The sequence below is a fragment of the Danio rerio genome, chromosome 3 (genome assembly GCF_052040795.2).
Source record: "Danio rerio strain M-AB ecotype USA chromosome 3, GRCz13ab, whole genome shotgun sequence".
In the NCBI taxonomy this organism is placed as follows: Eukaryota; Metazoa; Chordata; class Actinopteri; order Cypriniformes; family Danionidae; genus Danio; species Danio rerio.
Genome location: NC_141023.1, coordinates 21,554,619 through 21,578,728, shown reverse-complemented (window position 1 = coordinate 21,578,728; position 24,110 = coordinate 21,554,619). Strand labels below are relative to the sequence as shown.

At 35.7% G+C, this 24,110-nt stretch overlaps 1 protein-coding gene across 2 annotated transcripts in view; it reads right to left on the bottom strand.

Annotated features, from left to right (window-relative positions):
* Positions 1-24,110, bottom strand: part of kansl1b (KAT8 regulatory NSL complex subunit 1b) — a 96,994-nt gene that overhangs the window by 12,559 nt on the left and 60,325 nt on the right. For both annotated transcript variants that reach the window (XM_087244229.1, XM_087244228.1), the window contains 5 exons: positions 15,774-15,915; positions 12,453-12,548; positions 11,879-11,991; positions 10,012-10,183; positions 2,193-2,358 (listed from right to left, as the gene is read on the bottom strand). In XM_087244229.1, the coding sequence (XP_087100355.1) occupies positions 2,193-2,358; positions 10,012-10,183; positions 11,879-11,991; positions 12,453-12,548; positions 15,774-15,915 (689 nt within the window). The remainder of the gene's footprint in view (positions 1-2,192; positions 2,359-10,011; positions 10,184-11,878; positions 11,992-12,452; positions 12,549-15,773; positions 15,916-24,110) is intronic.

Genomic DNA, 24,110 nt, shown 5'->3' with positions numbered 1-24,110 from the left:
AGAAAAATGCTGTGATTTACTTTATTATTGTTTTACATATAAACAAACTTCCGTCTGTGTGTGACAGTCTTACTAGCCAATTGAGTGAGCACACTTTCGTTCTGCCTGATCAGAATTGCGCAATCGAACTACGCGGAACATCCACGATAAAATATAAACAAACAGGAAAGCACAAATGAGTGGGATGATGGCGTCTATCTTCAGAAGCATTAATAGACTTATTAATATTAATGAAAAACGTCAGTAATGGGAATATCTTGGTTATAAAGTCACAGACAGCAAACAAAACCAGGTCATTTTAAAGGGTCACGAAACACCAAAACACATTTTTTGAGCTGTTGACAGTCGTATATGTGTCCCACACTGCTAAAAACACTATTAGGACACCTATATTTCACTAAAAAATGTAAATTGGTTGTTTTTGTGTTATTTCAAGCAAATTCGTACTTCCTGTTTGAAACGAATTTTTGAAGCTGCGTCACGGTCATGACATAATAGTGTGTATTCCAGCGTGCAGACTGGGCGTCTGTGCCAGAGTGTGTCTTATTACGTCTTACAGTGTGTTGCATTAATGCATGAGTAAGGCTTGGGTCAAACCAATCAGCGCACTCTATTGTGCAACTTTATTAATATTCATTACTATCACCGTGTTTTCAGGACAGAGACGCCACGTTGTGTTGGCAAAACAAGCGTGAAGTGTTGCTTTTATAGTTTGCTGCAGTTAAGTTTCGTTTTCATTTTCTCTCTGTAAGAGCTCAGACTCACGTGTGGATTACAGTGTACGCGACGCGCGACAACAATTACGTGTCTAAGGAGGATTATTGTTTACCTGAGAGCTGTTCTCATCTGCAAACGCTGGGATCTGGAATCGTTTGTAGTATTCTCTTCATAAAGACGCGGCTCTAGTTGCTGGTGATTGTCCTGTCTCTACAGATTTGGTAAGTGAGCGACCAGTGCTCTTTGTTTATTCAGTTTGTTCGTATCTAACAAACTATTGCACAGAGTGTAAACACGTTAGCACCACAACCAAACTTTAACCTCGTGTAGGGTTTTTACCGCATTTAGTGACCGGAATAACACGCGCGGCTTTCTGACACTACCTGTCGTGTGCATCTAAGTTTCTGGGAAATGCAGAGGGTTTTTTTCTCTCATTCGCCGTGCGGTATAAAACATTGCATGAAAAATACACGCTTAGAGCAGCTCCTCGAATCAAATATCTCGTGTGTCGCGAGGGGCATGAATGAATTCCCTGAATGAAAGAGCCAAACTGCAGTTAAAGTCCACCATTTAATAATTTGGCTAATAATTCGACTACAGATGTCCATGTAGGTTAAACACCATCACATTCTCCTGTATGTATGTGTGTGTGTGTGTGTGTATTTTGACTCTGAAACTCGCGCGTGCCCAAACCTCCCACTTTAGTTCCTCCGACACTCCCCCCTAAACAGAGCTGGACACGCCCACTTTTCTGACTTTTTCCAAAGAAGAGGTGTGAAAACACCCTGGTGAAACGATGGGGTTTCATGGCCCTTAAAGAGCTGTCGCAAAATTGTTGTTACAGCATGAGGAAATACAACAATCAGCATCTAAAAAAGCAACACAGGCGGCTATACGAGTGTCTTGCTTAAAAGTCAACTAAAAGTATTACCAGTGACACTTAATCTAGTAGCAAGCAAAGCAAAATTTCAGAGTTGTTTGCTAATATAAGATATCTTTCAGTTCCACTTACTGCATTTTAGCAGTAAGAAGCTACAATACAGATTGAGCTGAAGCTTGACTACTAAATTAAATCAAAAATCATATCGAAAGCACAATCTGTCAATCTGTCAAAAAAAAAGAAAGAAAATGCAATTTTATATTTTCTCCGAATATGACTTAAATAAATTAGAGTTTAAAAATGATTTTTGTTTAAGTCTGTCTTGTGTTTTAGTTGTAAGAATGCAAATCAATTGCTCTGGGAACTGTGAAGCTGATCAACAGTGTATTCTCCATGCAGCACTGAAGGGCCGTTATAAGGGCATTAATGGAAGCATCAAAAATGTTCCTTAGAAAAGTATCTTTCTTTACTAAGGCATTACTTTTTTTGTTTAAGTAATCGATAAAGTAACTGTAACTAGTAACTGTTTTTCAATAGCTACCACAACACGGATTCCAGACAGATGTAAATAAAGGGTAGAGAGACGTGTTCTCACCGTCTGTAAAGGAGAGGATGGGGTGAACGCAGGGGTCGAACTGGGCCAGTCTGTCCAGCAGAGGGAGCTGATGCTGGGTGTCTGCAGCAGGAGGAGCTCGTCCGCTGCACATCACACACTGAGAGTTCAGCTCACAGCCACAGCGAGGAGCCACTGACCTCTGAGCCTAGCAGAAAGAACAAAAGAAGGCAAGCTAATGTATGGGTATGGCCCATAATATGGGGATGAAGAACAATGGGCTTGCATTGATAAGAGGACAGTCAGATTTGTTCACAGAATGACTTCATGGAAGAATAAACATTTATTGTACATTTAGGCGTGCAATGATATGGAAATATTGGCCTATATTGACTTTATATTTGAAAGCATTACTTGATAAGGGTTCCTTGTGGACCAGAATATTACGATGATTTCTGAAAGATCATGTGACACTGAAAACTGAATTGCTGCTGAAATTAGGGCTTTCATCAGGATATATGCAGGAATCTTTTTAAAGACCATCTCAAAATATTTTAAGACCTCGTCACCATGTCAAGTTCTAATCAGTATCAAACATTTAACATAACAAACAGTTGTTATTAAACAGTTGTAGTTAAATAAATCAATGGTGCACAACCATGCAACAGAACTCAGATAAGCTCAGAAGAAACAAAGCTTAAGGAATAAATAACGTGGTTGTTTTCATCGACAGGCTTCAGCCACTGTTTAAACTCATCTTTCTCCAACCAGGAGTACGCAAACTTACATTTTGCCATCTGCTTGGATCTATGGTTTCACTACATCTGGAGAGCGTCACATCACCTTCCCACGTTTGTCGCAAATTACATGACATCACCCAAATTAGAGGAGCTTTGCCGGATGCGCCCCGGCTCGAACTAATTGTGTACATCAAGCACGCCCTAGTAAATATTAGGAGAAATATAAATATATTCATGCTTTTTTGGAGTCAGACACTTTGGACAACGCTTGAATAAAATTCAAGACCTTGTAAAAAGACTTTTTAATACCTTTTAAGGGCCTGATTTATCAAATTTTAATACTTCTTAAGACCCCGCGGACATTCTGTTCTTTAATAACAGTTGTGCGAATGAACAATTAATCAAAAATATAATAACAGAAAGAAAACTGCCTACAAAAAAAACAATTTATATACAATGACTGCTGGGAACACTTCTGTTGATTTATAAAAGTCACATGTCTAGAGAAAAAAAAACTAGCTAGTTTTAGGCTTGATTTGACATCCATTTTTGTTGTACGATATATTGCACCAAAATATATCACGATAAATGATATTATTGTCATTTTAAGACTCATTATATAATTGCTAGAACAATAATATAATTGCATCAAAATGCAAGTACACTTCCAAAGAGCACATCATATTTTATTATGTAATAATAATATTTATTATTAACATAAGATTGTTTAAATTATAGTCATTTTAACAATTGAATAATGATGCATTGAAATCAGAATGGGAAAATGCATATCCTAAATAAATAAATAATAAATTTTAACAAAAAAGTGTAAGGTTAAAAGGTAACAGAGGCTGCGATATCTGCTATCCGATCTATATTCAGTCGTCAGACACCCACATGAAAATATACTATAGTCATTTATAGTACACACTACATTGTTTATTAACCATACTGTCACTGACACCTACAATAGAAATCAAGATGTTGCACAATCAGCTAAAATGTTGCTAGAATAGGTTTTTATGTATGGGTGATATATGTTGCATTAACAATAATGATTGAGGTCATGTCCATGTGTTGTGTAATGAGTCAACATATTGATTATTGTGACAAGTCTAGTTTATCTCAGAAAAGACCACCACATTTCTTGAAATCAATTCAACAGATGGGATTTCTGCATCTTTATTTTGGGAAAGACTTATTTAGGCAGAAATAATATCACACTCTGCTTACATTAAAAAGCAGCATAATTAAAGCTTTCTAAACAAATTGTTAAATTAGATCAAATTTATGCACAACACCCAACCCCATCCCTATTTAATGAGTTTTTTTGCAATCAGAATATAACCACCTTTCCACTGCCCAAGCTTAAATCATGACACCTTTTTATGAATTTGGTGATAAACCAAGAAAAGCAATTGCACTGCAACCGCAAAAAACTTTTTTACCCGAATCAAAACCCAAAAGGTGATATTGTTTCAGATGATTAAATTTATTGTAGCTTTAAATTTTAAGTAAGGAACTTAAGGCATTAAGGACTAAGGATAATTAAGAACAGCAGCTCTGCACAGGAAGTTTGGCCAGAGAAGAAATGGTCATGCCCAACAGAGCCTGGTTTGTCTTAAGGTTTTTTTTCCTTTAGTTTCATCAATTGGTGAAGTTTGCTCCTTGCCACTGGGACTTGTGAAGCTGTGCATCGATGGATTTGCTCTTCAGTGTTTAGACTTTCAGCAGTGAAATTTAAACCACACTGAAATAAACTAAACTGAACTTCAACTCTAAAAACTCTGACACAGTTTCAATCTATTAGAACTTCTATGTTAAGCTTCTTTGACACAATCTACATTGCAAAAGCACTATAAAAATAAAGATAAATTGAATTCTAAACTTCGGAGAGTTGTGCAGTGAAGTGGCTTAATATCAATAAACAAACAACCAAATAATTTAAAAAAATTATTTAATCGAGACCACAAACCCTAGTAAAAAAAAAAGTATCCCGTGATCGTCCTAAAATGCTGTTCATTCATCAAAAGCCGGCCTTTCAAGTGTGTTCCACTGTGATCCTGCTTTTGTTAGCGAAATCTCTTGAGCATTAGCATCCAAAATGTAGGTCTGCCAGTGATCATTCATTCTCTTTCTCCAGTCGACACTTCCAACCTGACGCTCTCATACAAATCTCTGCAGCAGATGACCACGCGGATCCTGAGCCGCTGACCCAGTTTTGCATGTGGTTGGGTCTCCAGCACTCGTGTGCTCGTGTCATTAACCCAAAGCAAAGCACCGGAGAGAAAGAGCGAACGGGTTGCTATTGGCAACTGTGCCCGGTTTTCCGAGCCTATTCAAACAAGAGTGCTTCACATTAGAGCAGGACAGTTTGTGCAGGGCCCATCATCCCCGCAATCACGCTGAAAACTGCATTACAAGTTGTGTTGAAATTACTGAACTGATCTGGTTTCTTGGCTGTAATGAAAAGAAAATTCTGCAGTGTTTTGCAATAGATGTTGAAACGATGATCTAACAAAGCTTTCAGGGTCCTGACACACTAAACTGCTGCCCAGCGTTGGCTGTCTCTCAACTGAAATGTTGCACTTTAACATATTTCAAAGACTGCAGTCAACGACCACTTATCAACTACAGACTCCACCTGAATGAGAGGAAATTACAATCTATATTGCAGATATCAACAGGCAATAATCCTCATTAACAAGTAGGATAGCGTATATGCAAATGTAAATAATGCAGCGCAAACTGAACAGCCAATGAGACTTTCTCTCTCACTGACGGCACTAACTCAACATTGCCAACTGGCCAAAAAGCTGAATAGTTCTGATACTCAACAAAGAGCCAACCGTTGGCTTGGTATGTCCCAGCCGTTATACACAAGTTTAGAAACCCTTCTTGACTTAAAGGTAAAACAAAACTGTTAAGAATTTTGCTGTGCAAAATTAATTAATATGGCTGCTAAGGGTGCTTTCACACCTATAGATTGATTATTTTCCTCCGAAAACAAATTAAAATTGTTACAATTGACCTTTTTGTTCTTGGTGCGGTTCACTTTCACACAGCAACGTTTCTAGACGGACCAAAATTATTAAAACAAGTCACGTGCGAGTAAACTCTCTTCACATTAGTCAGAGTTTGGTTTATTTTCCGGGATTCCGCTCAGCTGTCATCATTATTTTAATTTATGAATAAAACAAATGGAGTTCAGAATTTCTCATACACTAACAGACAAAAGTCTTGTTGCCTATTTCTTTAGGAACAACAAATAATGTCTTGATACCTCAGGCTGTTGATGTTGCCATTCACTCTGCAGATCTCTCTCATGCCCCATACTGAATGTAACCCCAAACCCTGATTTCTGTGAGATTCTTGGGTTCATGCTGGTTCCAATAGGTCTTCTTTAATATTTGTGATGATTCATCGGAAAAATATACCTTCTATTACTTTTCCGAATGATCAACTAGAAGTCCAGTTACTGTGTTGCTCTTACAACTGGGATCGATGACAAGACTTTTGTCAAGTAGTGGACACAGCCTCATTTCAATTGTCAAGGATTGTAAAATAGACAGATTCATTATCAGATGTCAAGTTAACTAAAAGTAAAAGTTAATGATATTGCATATCGTTATTGCTATCACTTGATAGACATAAAACTCTTTTACTGGTAGGAATGAAATCTCTACTTCTCATTCTCTCTTCTCATATGCCTATCACATATCCATAATACACTGTGATAAACCCTGGCTTTTTTGTTCCTTGGATCGTGTTGCTGTCTCACTACAACCAAACTAATTCAGGCAATCTCAGACTGATTGTTTTTGCACGGATCAGAGTGTGATTGCTGTGTTCACATATGCCCAAGTAAACAAAGTCAAGAGGGTAAACATACCAGGTTGCAAAACAAACATCTAGGTGTAAAAGGTAACATATAACATGGCAATTTAAGGCCTAAAAATCATATTGCTTAATTTAAACAATAACGCGCACGCACACACACGCGGTGTTGGGAAAAAATGACTTCACTTTTACTGCGCCTAAAAAAAATTGCAATTCATTTTCAAATATTTCTCCTAGTGATGTTGAACAGAGCAAGGACATTTTCACAGTATCTACACATTATTAGCCCACTAAATAAATACTTTTTTTTTCTCTTGTTTAACGACTTCCGTAACAATCCTAACTTGCCTAACTTGGTTTGGGACTTTTAAATAGCACTTAAAACTGAATGTCAGTATCTTGCAAAATAACAGGGGTGTGAACCTACACTGGTCTCACGGTTCAGTTACGATTCTCATGTCATCAATTCAGTTCAATTCTATATCTTCGGTGCATTGACGATGCTTTCCATTCACAATTATAACTTTTCTTCACAAGTTAAAATGCATCAAACAAAAACAAATACAATCACAGAAGACAACATAAGCATTTATAGCAAATAAACTAATGTAAATATTATTCTGTTTGCTATTTGAGTGTTGTCGAGTGCATTTTTACAGCCCCATGATTGGTCATTGTGTTCACACGCTCATGCATCAGGAATGCCACATACAGAGCAACACGAGGGGCATCCCAAGGAGACTGTATTGTCCCACTCCGCAAAGGTACCTTTGGTGAGGGTGCCTTTTCAGTTACAGCTGCACAGGAGTGGAATTCTGTCTCTGGCAGCATCAGAGATATAACTGCCTTTAATATGTTCAAAAGACATTTTAAAATCTGGTTTATAGAGAATAAGACGTGTCACCATTCCTATTAAAATGAACCTAGCATGTTTCCATTTGTGCCTACCATCTTAACGATTTGTTGTTTAAATGTGTTGCAACTATTTTTATTTCTATTACAAAATGTTGGTGTTTTAGTTTAATTTGTATTAATTTTTTATTAACATCTACATAACTATGTATATTTTAGTACTTTTTAACTATGTTTGATTGATTGTAAATTATTGTATTGTTTTTTTTTTTTGTAGGCTGTTCAGGAACAACAGATGAAAAATAGCCCTCTGGCTAATTCTGGTACATTCGCAGAAATGCTAATTATTGTACACTGTCCCTGACAATAAATAAATAAATAAATAAATAAATAAGCAAAAAAAATAAAATAAAATTTAGAAAGGCGATTGGCTCTACAAACTGTCAGCGCATACCGAATTGTCTACGTCTGCATCATGGTGCATTAAAGAAACAATTTATTTTGACACCCCTACAAAATAACTAGTAAAACATTATGTACTTTTGTCTACATGGCAAACACCAATTAAATAAAGTTATTTACAATAAGTTACTGAATCTCAAAATAAGTTACTGAATCTCTTTACCAATCTCTCCACTGAGCAGTACCACATTTAACAGGGAATATAAATGCTAATATACACTCACTGGCCACTTTATTAGGTTCTTCATTATGTTTATCTGCTCGTTAACACAAATTTCTAATTAGCAAATAACATGGCAGCAATTCAGTTCAAACTGAGCATCAGAATGGGGAAGTATTAAGGCAATTCCAAAGGCAAAACCAGTCCAACCTAGTATTAGTAAAGTGTACCTAATAAAGTGACTGGTGAGTGTATAACTTCAATGTTTAAACTACTGAAATAGCATTGATAATAGCTTTAAGTCAAAAACAAAGATTTAACTAATCACATTTGAAGTACATTTCAATCTCTGTCATTGACCAAACAATAATGGAAGTTTTAAAAGCTATTGAGTTTCCGCCTCTAACTGGGAGCAGCGTTCATCTGGAGTGCAGCTTAAAGCATAGGGATTGGATTGTGCAGATCAGTTAGCAGGTAGTTCATAACCGGCAGTGTGAGTGAATTTGGCTGTTAGTGCACTGATGACACTGGCAGCATCTCTCACAACATTTCAAGTGCGGTGTCTCTGAATGACATCCAAGCGCTGTTATTTGCAATGAAGCTGAGCTCGACTGGGGTTGCGTTTATTGTTTTATGAACATGCCTCACAGTGGGTCTGTGTTATGAGAGGAATCGAGTTTTAAAGGCTGTTCAAAGAGCAAATGGATCTGTAAAAGCAGTACTGAGACCCTGTAGCCGTCTAATGAATGCAACAAAATGCAAATATGAATATAGCAGATATGTTTCTGACATTCAGAGAACAGCTGTCTGTTGGGCAGGAACTGTTACACCATGTCTCAAGCAAGCGTGAAGCTATGAATGATTAAAACAGAGTTTCCATGTTAATCCAAGTTTCTGTCCAAACTAGTCAAACCACATTTTTAGAGCTGCTTCCTTTCCATTTCACATAAAAAATAAGAAGCGAAATTCTGACCGTGTATATAGAAAACATTAAAATAAAAATGGAAAAGAGACACGGAAGAGGATAAACTTATTCAATAAATACAGTGAACTCCACAAGGAAAGCCAATAAAGGGAATAATGCTTGCTATTAGACATTCTAAATGTTAAAACTGATCATAATTATTAAATCATCATTAATGATGTGTGATACTGATTTTTTTTACGAATGGATTAATACCAGTTGGACTCAGTGTACAAGGTTTGTGTACCTGACAAAATGTTCGAATGTGAATACGGGAAAAAAACATACGAACATTTTGGACAAAAGCTGCTTTGACACACTCTACATTGTAAAAGCGCTACAGAAATATAGATGAATTGAAAGATGAATTGCTTGAATACTGTACGTTGTCCCTCATAAGGAATTCATAAAAACATTTTTTTTAAAAAACTGCTTCAGGCAATTGTCAGAACTTAAAACACAGTAAATGACAGTAATGGAGCAGCACTGTGGTCTCTGTAAAACTGCAGTTTCTGTGTCACCTCTATTTAATGTGCAACCTTTGTAAGAAGCCCTCTGGGACCTTAAGGAGCTCAGCTCTTCTTCAGTAAAACATGTCCACAGGTGACAGCTAAAGAGCTCGATTCTTCTGTCTCGCACACCTCACACTCCAGCTTTCACAGCCCATTCACACCAAGTGACCTTCACAAAATCTGACATAGCACTGACTTACACACTTGTCTCTTTCTCTTTACTTATAGACTAAAAGGAGTTTAAGAGAATTCAAATTCGACATTAGTGAATATTTTTATTGCAAATATTAATAAAAATGTGCATTGTGTTAAACGACAAATCGATCCTTACCTTCCGATTGAGACTGGTGAGTGAGCCAGGCCGCAGAACTCTGCGTTTCCTGTATGAGAGAAGAGGTCGTGTGCGGGCTGCCACACACGTGTTGTCATTCGTAGGGAAGGGAACAGACCCTAAACGGCTCTGTTCATCCAGGTCTGAGGTGACAGGGGAATCCGACCGGAAGCTAGAGAGAAGAACAAAATTATCAACAATAAAAAGGATTCTTTTGGTGGTCATAAAGGCTTTAATGAAGTCAAAATAAATAAAGGAAGCTTTTAATAAACATTATATGCATAGCCTAAAATAGACAATCCCTAAGCAACAAATGTCAGTGACTATGTGAAAATGATTCACCTGTACTCTCTTTTCGCAGGTAAGAGTCATTTATAACATGCAATTGAAAATGCAACATGAAATAAGAAGGTTGATGGATCTAGTCAACCATTTTTAAGAGAAGCTTCATACTTTCTATCAAAATAAAAGCCTTGGGTCGGGGGGGAAAAGGTGGAAAAGCTGTAGGGTACAATACAAAAACTAATTACAATAATTAAGTTTACAAAAACATTGGTTTAAAAATTAAATATGATTTTTTTCAATTAAATTTTGCATAATATGTTTATGATGAGAGCAGCTTGACGGTAATTACATGTTGGTGGTGCTAATAAAGGGAGTCACTGTGGGTCACATGATCGCCTCACATGAAGTTTGTCGCTGGAAGTTGGCATTTCTGTGTGGAGTTTGCATGTTCTCCTTGTGTTTGGGTGGGTTTCCTCCGGGTGCTCCGGTTTCCCCCACAAGTCCAAAGACATGCGCTATAGGTGAATTGATTAACTACATTGGCCATATAGTGTGTGAATGTGTATATGGATGTTTCCCAGTGTTGGAAAACACTGGAAGGGCATCCACTGTGTAAAAAACATATGCTGGATAAGTTAGTGGTTCATTCTGCAGTGGTGACCCCTGATTAATAAAGAGACTAAGCCGAAAAGAAAATCAATGAAGCAAGCTAGTAAATCTTTGTAATTTTACTACTATTATAATTATTATAATTATTATTAGCAATTAGATTTACTTACTATATGAAATAATGCACATACTGTTTAATGGCCAAAAAAAGGCAATGATGTGTCTCACATTGTTCAGTGTGTTTGTTTCACTCACCAGAGTCTAAGTTATATCTTTGAATTTATATTTGAACATATTACACTATTGTACATACACTTATCTATGCATGAACTGCACACTCTAATCGGAAAACACTGAACAAACATTTCTATTTAGTATACTTGTGCCTGCTACTTGCAATACCGCTGATGTGCTGTCATAGCAATGCTGGTAAAATTTGTTAAACACTGGTAAAACTCACTAGTGTGAATAAAACATTCATTTTATCAGCTTTTGTTTGGGAAAAACAACAACAACCAAAACAAACAATCTGTATAATTTAAGTTTTGTAATGTAATGTGTGTATTTATATAGTGCATTTAGTGCTTCACAATCATGAAGGGGGGTCTCTCCACACCACCACCAGTGTGCGGCATCCCCTTGGATGATGCAACGGCAGCCACAGGACAACGGCGCCAGTGCGCTCACCACACACCGGCTATAGGTGTAGTGGAGAGACAGTGATGGAGCCAATTCAGTGGATGGGGATGATTAGAAGGCCATGATTAGTAAAGATCAAGAGGGAATTTAAGCTGATTTATGGAATTTATTTATATTAAGCAAAATTACTCTATATTATTTGAAAAATAAATAATTAAGTAAATATAAAATGATGTTTCCAGTTTTGGCCAAGTGCATCCAGAATTAGCAGTCTTTAATTTTCAGATTTTATTTCACTACATCCATTGTTTCCTTGAATTGATGTGTTCCATACCTGTTGATAACACCATTGACTTGCCTAATGGGTCCACAGCTTTTCCTCAAGCCTGTTTCTGTGACAATACCATTAGAAGATAGTGACGCTTCCACGCCAACAACATCATGCTCCTAAAAAGACAGACAAACAACAAAAAAACCAATGTAAGTTTGGAAAGGACATCCCAGTCATTTTCCCCATGAGTTGGCTTGAAGGAGTTGAATGGTTCTTGCTGCATTTCTTCACTACCCTGAATGGATGAAAAGGTCAGCAGCGCTTTGCATAGGACAGACAAAGAGATTGAGTGTTTACGGCCTCTCATCTCAATCCCCTCACTCAACAATCTCAGCATTCTCTTGGGCAGTGTGTGGGCCACTATCATGAGCATGTTATCTGTTTGCATAGGATTTAAACACAAGGCTGTTTTATAGATAGATTGATTTCTTACAATCATGTGTAACAAGATTATATTCAGAATGGACATGTACATTGTCTTGAAACAAGTTAAATCGAGTTCAGAAGTGCATTAATGATGTTGGTAGTTTGTTCACTGTTTTTCAGTGTGGTCATGGGTCTGTGCTCTTGGTCTTACCCGTGGGACAGGGCAGGTAATGGTGTTTGTCCTCGAGTCATTGCTGTCCTCTGGTACTGACTCGCACACTGAGCTCTCCCCAAGAACTGCAGAGCCCTACAAAAAAAAACCAAACACACACACACACACAAACTATAAACCAGAACATTTGGAGACGCGGTCTTCCCTCAACTGTCAAAAACTCTCTTTTCCTACTTTAGAAAAGCATTCATCTGCCTTAAAGGACATAAAAGATTGGGTTTCTGATAGCAATGTTTAAATGACACATTTTTAAGATCTGCAATTTCAAATTAAATTGGTTTTAGAGTTACTGTGTTCTGAACATAATGACTCTTAAACATGTTAAAGGTAGTTCTGCTGCTTAATGCATTTGTATAAGGCATGACAATTTTTATATTTATATATATATATATATATATATATATATATATATATATATATATATATATATATATATATATAAATTTTTTTTTAATGCAGATTTTTAAAATACACTTACTTTATACATATTGATGTGTGCCTAATATATACTTTAAGTGTAAATCAAAACAATCTTAAAACACAGCTATCAATTAACATGCAAGGATAATATGGCTATGATTAATTTCAGCATAAATCAAACAATGGGAGCAAGATTTGGAGAAGCAGTGATTTGAAACAAAAACAGCAAGTAGAAGAAACATGAAACAACAATCCCACAAGAGTACACTTCACCACAGGAACAAGAGAGAGCACTTGTGTTGCCAAGTTACTGAGGCAGATGCCACCATTACTGGGTGAAAACTTAAAGGGGACCTATTAGGCACAATTTAATTTTACATGGTGTTTGAACTCTGATGTGTGTCCACAGTGTGTGTAAACAACCAGCCTGTAATGCTAAAAATGCACCCACTCTTTTTATGATCCCCATAAACCAGAAAGCAGCATCTAACAGGTCATTTAAATGACAGTTTAAATTTACGCAACATTATCAAAAAAAAAAAAAAAAAAAAAAAAAAAAAAAAAAAACGGACTGTTTGCATTTTTGGACTAAAAGCATTTTTTTTATTTAAATGCTAACATGTATTGGAAAATTAAGTAAGCTAAATTGTCCGTTATTTATGTGTGAATGAGAATGAATGAGTAACACCATGTCTGGATTACTGTAACTCTCTCTATTTTGGTATTTTTCAGTCTTCTCTCTCGTCTGCAGCTGGTACAAAATGCAGCTGCTAGACTACTCTCTGGCACCCGCAAGTATCGATATTTGCGTGCATATTAGTGCCTTCCTGAAAGGGGTTCAGCAATCCTGACTGCATTCTATTTAAAAGGGAAATACTTAACTAATATGATGCTTAAATTTACATTAGACAAAACTATTTATTTATTTTTGTTCTGTCATTTATTTTCAGTGTAAAATTATTACTAATGTTTAAATGCCAAAAGCATGTTTCACTTATTTAAGTCCAAAGATAAATGGTTTATATTGTTTGTTTTTTATTGCTATTTTGTGCTGTGTTAATGTGTTACTGATAACACTTTAAAATAAAAGCAGATTTCATGTGATTTTCTAAACTAGTAGTATTTTGAAATGAAAGAATGCATGATAATCGTGATAACCGTGATTATTCCTCTGACTATAATCGTACAACCAAAATCTCTTATCGTTACATCCCTACTCAGCACCTTACTGACTTGTTTTGTCCGTATTCCCCCTCTCAATCACTGAGATCTTATGATCTAAATTTTCTCACTGTGCCCAAAACACACCTTAAATACACGAGGTGATCAAGCGTTTGCTGTTGCTGGTCCTAAACTCTGGAACACTCTACCAACTCATATAAGACTTTCCCCCTCCATTTCTGTGCTTAAGTCTGGTTTAAAGACCTATCTGTTTTCGCTCGCTTTTAATACTCATTGATCACTGTTTTATTGCTTTTATTTGTTAAATGTTTCTTTTATATTCTGCTTTCTTCTCTGTCTTCAGTACTCCTATGTACAGCACTTTGGTCAACCTTGGTTGTTTTTAAATGTGCTTTATAAATAAATAGTGTATTGTATTGTGTAGGTGTTTTCCAGTGATGGGCTGGAGCTGAAAGTGCATCTGCTGCATAAAACATATGCTGGATAAGTTGACGGTTCACTCCACTGTGGTGATTCCTAATTAATAAAGGGTTATTTTTAAAATAAAAAATGACTGAATGAAAAATGCTAACACTGTCATGTCCGAGTGCACACCCTTTGAGTCTTTGAAAACAATGTAATCATGCACATACATGATATATATTTAGGGAGGTGTAGATAATAGGCAAGCAAGCTCGCAAATCAATGGCAGATTGTGTAGTTGTCATCACTTCCTTAAAGACACTGTTTACTAAAAAGGTGACAGCACCAAAACCTGGCATTTAGTGTTTTTCCATTTTCACAAGTTTGTAAATGCAGATCTTTTTTTAAAGAGCAAGTGAAAACCTGTTTATTATTGGCTACATTGTTGTTTTGTAAATGTAGCCTGCAATGCAATGTTTCAGATTTCTCCTAGCCTGACAAAGATTGGTCCTATTACCACAGATCAGTCAGCACCACTGAATATTGATATTAAAGATCTAGTTTACCCAAAAATTTAAATATTTAACCTTTATGAAGGTTTTCTTTTTTCTGCTGAAGACAAAATAAAGCGAAGAGACCAGTAATCACTGATTTCCATAAATAAAAATAATCTTTAGCTTTCTTCAAAGTATCTTCTTTTTAGTTCAACAGAAAAAAGAAAGTATGGGTAAATCATGACAGAACTTTTATTTTTGGGTAAACTATTGCATTAAGCTACTTAAGCATAGAGTAATTTCTATTTTTCTTTAGTAGTCTGGTTAAGTAGTCATATTAACAGTACAGACAACAGTAGGTAGTGTATGTTTATAGCATGCTTCTGTCATTTTAAGACAGATTTAATCTGAGCGTTCACAGATGTAACATTTGTTTCCATGCTGTTTAGTTCTCTGCTGTTAATTAATGCTAAAAAGAGCTAGTCTAAATCTCACACTACATGTACTGACAGCTGATCTCTGTGCGCTATGGATGTACTTCACCTTCTGGAAAGTAAAAGGGAGCCGCAGCTTATTTGCATGCAAGTGACAGAGAGAAAAAAAACCTGTTCTGCTCTAAAATGTACATTTACAGCATGGTAAAAAAAAAAAAAAAAAAAAGATCTGTGGGGTGTTTGGAGCTGAAGCATCACAGACCCATTTTGAGAACACATATGACTTAATATGCATAATAGGTTCTTTTTAAACTATATCAGTTGATTCAAACTATATCAGTTGTTTATGTCTGTTTATCTGTGCACACCTTGCTGGAGCGGATTTGTCTGTAAATGTCAGTCTGTTGGCGTATTCGGTACTCCAGGTCTGAGACTTGGGCTTGCAGCCAGTTCCAGTGACTGATGATGGCAGCTCTGTCCACCGCATAACGGTTTTCTGCTCGCCGACATCTAGAAAACACAATGGAATATACTGGTCACATTACAGGACAACAGATTACCAAGCTTTTTTTTTCAGGAAATATTTGTACCAGTACTGTGAGGTGTAAAACACGGCTAGAATTCAGAATCCAGTAATAAAAATAGAATTTACGATCTACAATAAAATTTAGTCTGTCCAATTCTTATTCTGTACACCAAAACAAACCGCTATATGGGCTATTTTTTGTAGTCACCACAGAAACACAACTTCAAATGTTCTGCATGAGTGATTGATGCAGTTGTGTTTACCTCACAGTCAAGCTTGCGTGACGCTTGTGTTTTTAGCATCTGTCACTGACTGTACATGAGAACACAAACACACAGTCTCCATCTACTTCACCAGCATTTTTCATTTAAGAAATATTACCACCAAACCCCATACTCTTGAAACCTCAAGCATCTTCATGACAACCAATTAACACGAAAGTTTAGATTAACTTTAAGGAAATGTGGTAGAAGTTTTTATTGTTATAGTAAACAGGTAGTCTTAAAGTAAGAATAGTAATAATAATAATAATATAATAATAATAAAGTAAATAAAACTATTAAAACCCCAAAGGAATAGTGAAACAGAAATGGAAGGAAATAAAAGAAAAACAAGTCAGTCAGTGACTAAACTTCAATAATATAAACCATCTGCAGAATCTGTTTCTCAAAATTCTAAGCTTTTTTGTTTTTCACTGTTAAAAAGCTCATTAAACAATAAAAATATGTAATGTTCTCGTAGGGCTGGGCAGATAAAACAGAATCATTATATATTGACCTGACACCATTGTTAACAATTAAAAAAAAAAAAAAGTTTGGTATGAAGCGCTAGAGTTCTATTAAAATGTGTCTGCTGTTTGCTGCACGGCTTGCACAAATAGGGAGCGGTGTAACCGTGACATGCTCTAGTTGAAAACATCTTGGGCTCTTTTGACGGTCCAAGCGGAAAATCCGCTTTGCGCCATGGCGCATGGTATGAAAGGGTTAAGTTTATTTTCTTAATGAGTTATAGATGTGTTTTGAGAATAAACTAATCAGAGTCTCATCTCCCATTCCCTTTAAGAGCCTTGCGTCGCGCCATAAGCACATTTGCTATTTACATGACGTAAAGTAAGTGTAAGTGGAAAAACTGAGCATTTCATAAGCAAACAATTAACAGTTAGCAGTTTTTTTTTGACAGAAAACAGTTAAACAGAGCATCTACCGCGCAAAAATGAGAAATAAATGATCTACTTTCACCTTTACGCACAGACATCAATTAGCCTATGAAAAATTTATTTAATTTGTTAAGCTCAAATATTTGTTTCAAAACTATTTCTTAATTCAGTTCTAATTTCCAGCAAACAAATAAATGAAAAATAATAATGAAGTGTGTTCGAAAACCTGAGTTATATCCTAAAACACATGCTGTGCCTCATATGGTCTAAAACCTGTTGGTGGGCAAATCTAAGCTTGTTTATAATAAAACAAATATAAATATGGATATAATAAATAATACTGCTAATAATAATAAAATTATACAAAATTGTTATGAATAAACTGAAAAAGGCTTAAAAAAAGGCATAAAAGCAGTGGTTTTTCATATTTATGTAGGCTAGAAAATAATGTTTTTTAATATTTTAATCCTTTATATTTATATCCTATATATATTCTTATTATATCCTATATATATCCTTAATATTTTATTTTTTTCATATAAAGATATTTGCATATTGCTCTACATCTTGTGTGTATTAAGCAGTGTGTAAGCGAGGAGCAACTCTGCGCTGAAGTTTAGACCGGGTTTGTTTTGTTCTATTGAAAAATTTATTATAGTTTCTCAAAATAGCAACGCGCCTCAGAACGCCTTCCTTTTTAGACCAGAACGCCTATGGGCGCACATATGAGCGCAAATGCATTTGCTATTTAAACAACGTGGTGCAAAACAGCAAAACGACACTTGCGTCAAGCTGAAACTGGCAAATAACATTTGCGAAGCGCCTTGTGCCGCATTGCGCCGCGTGTATGATAGGGCCCCTTAAGTTTTCAAAATGTCGCAAGCGCACCATAATTCACGTAACTAGAACGAACCAATCTGCTTAGCACTTTGTAGGGAACACATTTCAGTAATAACAATAGACTAATTACTAGACAAACACAGATCACCCAAAAAACTGCACTGCTTTATAACGTTTCTCCATAAGTAAAACTTGTATCTTAACTGCAGCAATGGTTTGTCCGTTTGTCATCCTCTGAAAAAAAGGTTGATGATAGACTAGTTACAAGACGCCAGGGGAGCACGAGCGTAGAGCACTATAAAAATGGTGAATGAAACCACATGCTGCGCCATGTTTCACATGCTTTCATAGGCAATATGTGAATGAACTCTTTTTGGATTTTAACATTGCCACCTCAGGTCAGAATGACAGCACACATGAAAATGAGTACTGTGCATAGCAGCAGTAAGGAGATCGTAAATAAAAAAGGATGTAGGGATGTCGCGAGACTGGCTTTTTGGTTTCTTTTCTTGTGCATCCCAGCAACCAGCACCCCATCTGAAAGATTTTTGTAAGCACAGGGGTAATATCGTCATTCAACTTCACAAATTGTAATGTTGCAATATGTACTTATATAATGACGGTTGGTTCCTTTACTTGAAAGCCCAGATTTGATTATCATAATTTGTTGTTTACGAAGTTTGAGATTTACTGTATCATTATTATTGACACCTTACAGATGTTCATCTACCATAAAGTTTGCGTTGAATGTTTAGCGATTACACTTTGCCATCGCACACTTTGTAACATTTTATTTACCAAGTTTAAGAGTCTCTTTAACACTAATATTTTTATAAAACTATATTTATAAAAAAGCATTTAAAAGACACACTTTTTTGGTCAAGCTTTTAATTAACAGTATTAGTGTTTCTGTATTTGGATATTTAATTAGTTTTAATGTTTTAACATGTCTTCTTTTATTGTCAAGTGTTCTTTTACCTGTTTCTTTTTGTAAAGCACTTTTTGACTCAATGTCTGTGAAAGGTGCTACATAAATAAACCTTTATTGATCTTTTTGTTTTGTTTTTGAATAAAAAAAAACTATATGCCTTAGTAACATTAGTAAATTAAAATAAAGTGGTTAATTAACAAATCCTTATATTTCTAAATGTAATGAAAAAACAAACAAACAAACAATAATTATCAATACCAAGTGATATGAAACATTATATCATGAATATTTTTTTTGCTGTATCGCCCAGCCCTAAGCTCTCGTATCTTACAGTTCTCGTCTCTCCAGAGCACACTGAGAAAACAAAACCAAGAAACAAAATGTGACAGGAAGTTAACCAACAACATCAGTTCCATCCAAAGCTTCCTCTAACTATTTCTGCGCACGCTTAAAACTTTGCAAGCCACTGGATGCAGGCAAGTTTATTAGACTGACCTCTCCTAAAGTCCACTTTAATGGTTACGATTACATTTTACGCACACAATTGACCTCTGACCCCTTTTCATTAGGCACAGCACATTACCCAACCTCTGGTATCTCAATACATTGAGCGAGGAAACGGAAATCAAGTCAAATCAGTGTACATCAAGCAAGTCCTTTTAAAAGCTCTGTTCTGAAGCACAACATGACTCATGATTTCCCTGAATCGCAGAGAAAATAGCAAGAGATTTAAGAGATATAAAAAAAAGAAACAAAAAGCATCATAGGAACCACTGAAGAGAATGATGAGAAGAGAAATATAACACACACACACACACACACACACACACACACACACACACACACACACACACACCATGTTTTCTTTTAACAGTCCAATATGAGCCGTCTTTACAGCTGGAATTGTGCTTTAGAGGAGTCTGACATAAACAAAAGCTTATCTGAAGCATGACTCTCTTTTTCACGTGAAAGCATTTCAAATCAATAAACGTACAAACAAGCCTCATTTCATCCCTTAGGATTGCTGTGTTTTTGTTTGAATCCAGTGGGCTCTGCTCTCAGATGTACACAGAGGCTAACTTTTAAGGTTGTTTTACACCAATAACAAGATGCCCAGTTTGTTTTCAACGGGGGGAGGGGGGGAGGGGGCAATAGGTATCAATGCTTGACAATCAAGCAGGACAATGTATTGCTAGTGGTGCAAGATTTGCTTCTGGCCACTGCATGTCATTGAGCAATCATATGCCATGCATATTACATATTACATTTCAACCAGTCATATTACATTTTGTTTTTATGTAGTCAAAAAAACCACACTGAAGCAAGGTGCTAGTTCCCTACAATCTAGAAACTCTGAAAGTGCTGATCTGAAAGCAGCTGTATTTCAGACAGGTCCTGAATCGAGTCAGTAACACCTTAGATTTTTTTTTTTGTTGAATTTTTGAAATGCCCAACTGAAATATTACAGAGAGAAAGGGAAGATATTTGGCCCAGATAAGAGCCCACAATCTGTGATCGTGAGGGAATCTGGCATGTATCTGTGTTACAGCTTGCACACACATACAGAGAAATTAGGCCCTGCCACACACACACAGGCCTCTAAAAATTCCTGATTCACCGTGTGAGATTTCAGTTTCATTATTATGTAGCTATGTAAATTATTGATACTACTAATAGTAATGGACAAACATATTGGGAATTTTTGTAATACAAAGTCTATCTTTTGGCAAAATAAGTTGTCTTAAAAAATAATTAAATTATAATAAATGAAAGTACAACATTCTGTTTAAAAAAACAAAAACAAAATCATTAAGAACATTAATTATTATTTTAATCATCAGATTATCCTTCTGAAATCATTTAATAATGCAATTAGAGCTGCGCAATATATCATTTCAGCATTGATATTTCTTTTTTTTTTATAATTATGTTTAAGGGTTTTTTCACCCTTTATTGGGATAGGATAGTGGAGGACAGACAGGAAAGTATTAGGACCAGAGAGAGGGGAAGGGTCGGCATAGGACCTTGAGCCGGGAATCGAACTCGGGTCGCCGTGAGCACCATGGTGCTATATGTCGGCGCGCTTAACAACTAGGCTATTGACACCGACTCAGCATTGATATTTCAATGTGATCGTTCGCAATAGTCACATCGCGAGTATATACAATGTGAAGTCTAGATTATAACTGATCATTTTGCAAGTTTTTTAGGCCTTTGACTATGTGAAGGTTTTAAAAATCATTCAGGCCTAATAAATAGTATAGTTAGTAACATTGACAAATTAATAACAATTAATTGTATTTAATCTTTTTATAAAATGAAGACTATGCAGTATTATTTTACCTTTGATTATTCAATTACTGTATACCTGAAAACAGTTCGACACCTTGAAAAACAATAAAATTGTTCATTTAATTTGTTTATTTTTCATTATTGAATAGATGATAGTTTCTTATATTATACGCATATGCACACCCATCCCCGTCAGAATCATGCCAATCAATCTATTCATTTTCATTAAATTAATAATAAATATTATATCTAATTCTTAATTCTTTCCAAACAGTTGTTCAATAAATTTAGTGAAATTGTATTCCACTAGACCATTTCAATGTGGTCATGTCATTGTCCCATGAACATTTCCTGCTTGTTATTAAACTATTGTATAACTGTAACAAGAGCAAATTCAATCATAAATTAAATGTTAAAACAGCTATCATAACCTTATCAATATGTGGCCCTTTTTGGATTCTCGGAAGCTAAAGAAATTAAGAATGTAAAACAGGAAACAGGTTGGCACCATTGTTTTTGTTTACATCCCTTAAAATGATCTATTATTACATATACCCCAGAATAGAAAAGATCGCAATGTTGGATTTCCAATATCGTGCAGCCCTGAATGCAATTATAATGATTAATAATCAAATTATTATTATGAATTAATAATGATTCAAACAATCCAAATGGACTCAAATGACAAAAATTTGATTAAAATGCATAAAAAAAGACCAAACGTGTAAATAAATGAATGCAGAAGTGAACTAATTGTCTAATTTAACTATATTAAATACTGAACTGTTTACTAAAACCAATTTATAATATCTTTACTAATAATACTTGCACATGCGAAAACGGTAATCCGAGGTCCAATTTAGCAGACAAAGAGTTTATTATTTTTGACAATAAGTATAAACTATTCAAAAAAGACTGAAGAAAAACAGGAATGAGTCTTCTGTAAACATTTGACGATTCCCTGGCACAAGCTTAAACACTGTGAGCAGCCTTCTTCCTCTTCAGTGGAACGCCATGTTTCCACTACTGCTAGTGTTTTGTATTTTGGGGCATTGAAAATGTTTCCACATGGGTTAAGGGTGGGGGAGGGATTCACTTATGCTGTGATGCACACTGATGGCCACAAGAGGCACAGTGTGAACATCAATGAATGTGGTGCACATTCACATGTAAAGAGGAATGTGACACGATTCTCTGTCTGGGTAAACAGACCATTCGAAACAGTCTTTGTGTGTGTGTGTGCGTGCGTGTGTTAGAATGAACCTGAGTGACGAGTCTGATCAGAGGGAGCGAGTGTGGTGCAAAGAGACCAAATGAGCACAGATGAGATATTTCCCGAGCTGTTGTCCTCCAAAGGAAGCAGGAAACAAGCAGGAAGTGGCCAGAGAATGAAGACAAAAGACTGTGTGTGAAGATCAAAGGCACGTTTTGTCATTATAACACGTCTCACGGCTGGACGTGACATGGAAATACATGCCCACTATGACACGTCACGCTCATGCAGGGTAAATACAACGCAGCACAAGCTTTCTGTTTAATTGCCTTGCTGTTTTGAAGACTTGTATGCCTTATTATAGAGTAAATGAGGTCTCTTGATGAACACTTAATACACTTCATTAAACATCTACACATGGAGATCACCTATATGCTAAATAACTGCAGGTTAACTATGTTTATATTAGTAACTTTAACTGATAAAAGCTATTAGTTACTAGTTATTTAAAGTTATTAGCAGGCCCACACTTTGCTTTGTTTTCCAAATAAGTGGATCTTATTTGATTTGCATTGTAAACAATAAATACGCGTTTAAATTTAACTTATTTCATATTTTAAGCTTTTAGTTATGATACTCCTAAAATCTACATAACTCTAAAGATTTTATTTTTTATTTTTTACAAAATTCTCAGCAGAACTAGCAAAAACTGTCTGCAGATTCTGTCTGGCCCTAGTTCTTGGTAAATAATAAAGTTAAGGTAACTAATAATCTTAACTTTTGCAAATGTAATTGTAATGCAATAATGTTCACCTTTTGTAAAGCTGCTTTGAAACAATAATTGTGAAAGGTTTTAAACAAATAAACTCAAATTGAATCTTAATTCTACAGTAAAAACAACATCTTAATTTTGAATAAATCCACATTTTTACACATTTAAGACTATGGAAGCTACCATTATTTTTGGATGATGGTTGCACCCATACTGGCACCCACCTACTTGTTACTATTATTAAATGAAACACAAGAGGGAATGCAAAATACCGATACAATGTCACATTGTGCTGCTCTTGAACATAATTTTCACGAAAAAATGACCAAAAAAAAAAAGAAAAAAAAGAAGCAACAACGTGCGTCTTTGCTGCTTTCCTAATGATAAGAGGCAGAGAAAAGAATACAATACAATGCCATCTCATGTAGGGTTGCATGATACTGGAAAAATCTAAAATTACCATATTATTTGCGATATACAGTTGAAGTCAAAATTTCTAGCCCGTCTTTGATTTTTTTTTTTACTTTTTTTTTTATATTTCCCAAATGATGTTTAACAGAGCAAGAAAATTTTCAGTTTGTCTAATAATGCTTTTTTCTTCTGGAGAAAAGTCTTATTTGTTAAGTAAAGAATACAAGATACAAGCATTCATGCTTAAAAACCAAACGCTGTACCATCAGGGTTTCGCCACAAAGAGAAATTTGTGCTGTAAAAAAATGACAGGATGTAAACTTGCAAATGCTAGTCAGTTGCTGAAAGCAAAAGTTCATGCAGAGACCTGGCAACCAGTCAGTACAGTACAGTTTTCTTCAGCTCTGACTGACGCAGCAACGAAGACGGATGTTGACAAGTGTCTGCATGTTTATTGTTTACTGCTGCTCTCTGGTGATTTGAAGTGCTTCTTTTATCCTCATTTGTAAAATGCTTTAAATAAGAAGCATCTGCTAAATCAATAACTGTGAATATAGCAATTTA